Raw genomic sequence first — 3,928 nt, 5'->3', positions numbered from 1 at the left:
CGGGGAAGGAGTACAGCTACAGCAATGCACATCTGGACACTACTAGAGCGTGTAGGGGAGACACCTCCTGCAGGTCGATCACCCACAAATTCAGTCACAGGGGTGAGTCACGTGAGAAAAACCTGTTTTTTTTTTGACGCTCGGGGTCGCAAACGACCCACCGTACCTATCCAGGGTTAATAATCATCCCCAAAGACCTCGAGACAGCCTGATCCCTCCAGGAGGAGCCATCTTTAACACTTCTGGACACTGCATTCATCCGGAGGAAAGCAGTGATCACTAGGTATCTTATAATGATGCCTATCTCCAGAGGCACATCATGCACCAATATCAACTGTACAGTACACTGTATGAGTAAAGACGACGTCCCTGTAAGAAGACTCATAGCCCCCTTCATCGGTCTAGTGCCCTCCTCACTGGATCTTGGAGTCTGGGGGACTTTCCCCATCGAAGAGTATACACCGGAGCCTCTTAGATGCTACAGGTGCTAGCGTTTCGGCCATCACAAGGAGGAGTACAAAGGCCCCATCATCTGCAGTGTATGACGCCAGCGCCACTGCATAGAAGTGTGCATAAAAGCCGACAAAGAAGGAAAGCAGGCAAAACCCAAGTGCCCCAAATGTTCAAGGCCTCGCCATACTTGGAATAGGTGCGGCCCAGTGACTGAAGAGGATAGCTGTAATGAAGAACACTTCTTCTCCAAAAAAGCATAAACCACCTTCAATCCAGCCACCTAAAGACCAGCGACCTCCCCACCAGAGGAGACAATGACAGCCGCCTGCTGAAACTGTTACTGTACCATCCGCCCAGCCGCAATCGGCACCACTTCCTAAACCCACGTCCTCCAACCTACCTATATCCATGACTCAACAAGTTGAGTCTATGTCTTCAGAAGACCTTATCCCCATTGCCTTTAAAATCCTCACCCGAGTCCTGTCCCTAGCCAGTTCTCCCACCTTCATGCAGTTATTGCAACAATTTCAGCTGCCAATCACCGAGCAGGGATAAGCTTATTTGCTTAAACCTTCTCTTTTTCTCTCTGACTAAAGAAAAAAAACATCTTTCCTCCCCCAGTCTCTCCTACTTACTGGGACTTGATGCTATCAAAACTTTTTCTCTGACTAAAACGTTTCATTTCATGGACCTAAAGAGGAGTCTCCTTTTTTACCCCCCCCCCCCCACATTTCATGTCTAATGTTAAATCCCTCCATAAGTAATTCCTCCTCTACCATTTCATGTTGAAGTTACCCTTTCAAAACTCACCCTCTGCTTTTTAATGTTGCAGTTTCAGCCTCTTTTGAAAGACCATCTCTTTCCAGATTAATATACTCTTACGGGCTGTCCAATGACAAGTGCCCATGTCATGCTACAGGCAGGGAAATCTGCACAGAACCAAACATGTCCTATTATATCAGGAACAATACTCTAAAGAATTCTGAAGCATAAAGACAAACATCACGCAATTGCCAGGTGCCAGGAATCCACTCTACAACCATCCTGTTAACCTCACATTCGTAAGACTTCCGGCATAAAAGTACAATAGTTATGAGAAGTATCTAAAACTCCCAGTCCATATCAACAACATCAGGCCGAAATAGCCAGTCACATTGAAGATCTATATGATGCAAGGGAATACTAAGATGGGCACCAACCCCATGAAGGGGAGCATACTTCTCAATAAACAAATGCTCATTCACAGGGACAGCTTTCCTCTAAACGAGAGACTGGGCACAACCAGTATCACACATGATACAAGCATGGTGTAGTGAACCATCACCAACAGCAACAAACCCCTTGCAGTGTATGGCTTGTAAACCTTATCAACAGGTCTGGAACAAACACTGAAATTAAAAGCCTTCCTGTCAAAAAACGTGGTCATTTATAGTGTTAATCTCTACTGGTAGCACACCATAACGAGACTTTGGTAGTTACAAGAGCCCCACTTTTATCTTCTTTCCTTTTCAACATAAAACATTCGGGCACTGTGTGACCTGGTTTCTTATAATAATTACATACTACAGAACTGCTAGTAATAGAATTGGTATTTAAATTACTGCTTTGAGACTTGACACGCGAATCAGAATTAGACCTTTGATATCCATCATCAGTACCTGTATGCTTATCTGTATCCCTATAGTCTTTTGATCTATTAAACCTTCAATCATTAGACCTAGACTCTTTGTGGGCCAGTACATAACCATCAGCACATACGGCTTTTCTGCAAAGGGTAGATAAATTTCTTTCATTTGAGTAAACCTTAAAGTTCTCACTAACACGATTCTTAAACTGTTCAATTAAAACAGTTTCACTTAATCTATCAAAATCATCCCTACACTCTGCTGCTTTACACCATTTATCAAACTAATCTGATTGTTCTCTACTAAATTCTATATATGTCTGCTTATCTTGTTTTGTCCAATTCCTAAACTCTATCTCATAAACTTTGGGTGTTAATTCATAGGCTTATAAAAAAAACATTTTTCAAGATTTCATAATCATATACTCTAGAGCAGTGGTTCCCAAACTATCTTATCTGACGCCTCCCTTTTGTTTCTTGTAGACTCGTACGCCCCCACTCCTATCTTTTTTTTTTTTAATGAAATGATTCTTACATTTATTTCTTAGCATTGTACAGGAAAACAGATTTCTGTTTGTATTACTGTACATTTTAATAATGAAAGCCAATTCAAGCAAATAATAGTACATTCTAGTAACTGAAAACGAAACATTTGGTTCAAAGTGAGCGAAAAAAAGTTTGAACATTAGCAAATTGGCAAAATTGAGTTGCAATTTTAAGAATAGATAATTTGAAAACATGGCATATAATATTTAGAAATACTTATGAGACTCAGGCACAATTTCTGGTCAAGTTTAGTGAGATGGTTGCTGCTGCTTCTTCCTCACAAGATCAGAAATTCTAGAATTGAAGGATGACAGCGCACAACGCAAGTCATTTTCTATATCAAGTCGGTTCCGCTGTATTGTTTTCAGAACAACAAGAGCTGAAAATCCTGCTTCACAAAGATAAGTAGAAGAAAAGGGAAGAATCACACGAAGTGCTTCTTCACCTACTTTTGGGTACATGGGGAGATATTTCACCCAAAACTCTTCTAACTTCATTGTTTCAAAGTCCCATTTCATGCTCAAGTAACATTTCATCTCGATGGTTTCCTCTTGCAATGATTCCAGTAGCAACTCCACATCAGTGTTAAATGGATTCTGCACCAATGTCCAAAGAGAATTCTCCATTGAGACATCTGGAAAATAGTGTATAAATTCCTCAATAAGGGAATCCAGATTTGATAAAACCTCTTTTGTCACGTCATACTGCTTATTTTTTCTCTTCTCAGACAAGAGCTCATTCAGATGTGAGAACGATTAAAAGTTCCCAACTTGTACTTTTCTTTTCCAAAGATGAATTTTTTTTTCGGTGGAAGCTCTGATTACATCAGTGTGCAATGATGTTTGTGTTTCTTCCATGTAACTTCAAATTGAGGTTGTTGATAGCCTCAAAAAAGTCCAGAAGGTATGATAGTGAGAGCTGAAAGTCTTCCTCTCTGAATGCTTCATACAGTTTGTCTTGTTTCTGCTTCTGCAAGAAAATTTCCACTTCATCCTTGAGCTCGTAAAGACGACTCAGCATGTTTCCCTTGGAAAGCCAGCGGACTTCTGTGTGAAACAGGAGAGTCTTGTAATCAGTGTCCAGATCTGAGCAAAGAGCTACGAAAAGCCTAGAATTCAAAGAGCTATTCTTTACAAAATTCACCACTTTTATTGCCAAATTCAGTGAACTGTGTAGATTACCTGGCAGAGTTTTGCTTGCTAATGATTGTCTATGGATAACACAGTGAGTCTCAGTTACAGAAGGATTTTTTTTTATTTCACCAGTTTCACTAATGCAGAGCGAGATCAAATCATTGCTGGGGCA

The 3,928-nt window shown here is 40.7% G+C and overlaps 1 protein-coding gene across 1 annotated transcript; it reads right to left on the bottom strand.

Moving 5' to 3' along the window:
- Nucleotides 1-2,871: 2,871 nt before the first annotated feature.
- On the bottom strand, nucleotides 2,872-3,249 carry LOC137618969 (protein FAM200C-like). The gene has a single exon (XM_068349171.1). The coding sequence runs from the start codon at nucleotides 3,247-3,249 to the stop codon at nucleotides 2,872-2,874; it is 378 nt and encodes a 125-aa protein (XP_068205272.1).
- Nucleotides 3,250-3,928: the final 679 nt, after the last annotated feature.

This window comes from Palaemon carinicauda, chromosome 25, assembly GCF_036898095.1.
Source record: "Palaemon carinicauda isolate YSFRI2023 chromosome 25, ASM3689809v2, whole genome shotgun sequence".
Lineage (NCBI taxonomy): Eukaryota > Metazoa > Arthropoda > Malacostraca > Decapoda > Palaemonidae > Palaemon > Palaemon carinicauda.
Note: the sequence above shows the minus strand (reverse complement) of the source record. Positions and strands in the feature narration are given on the sequence as shown.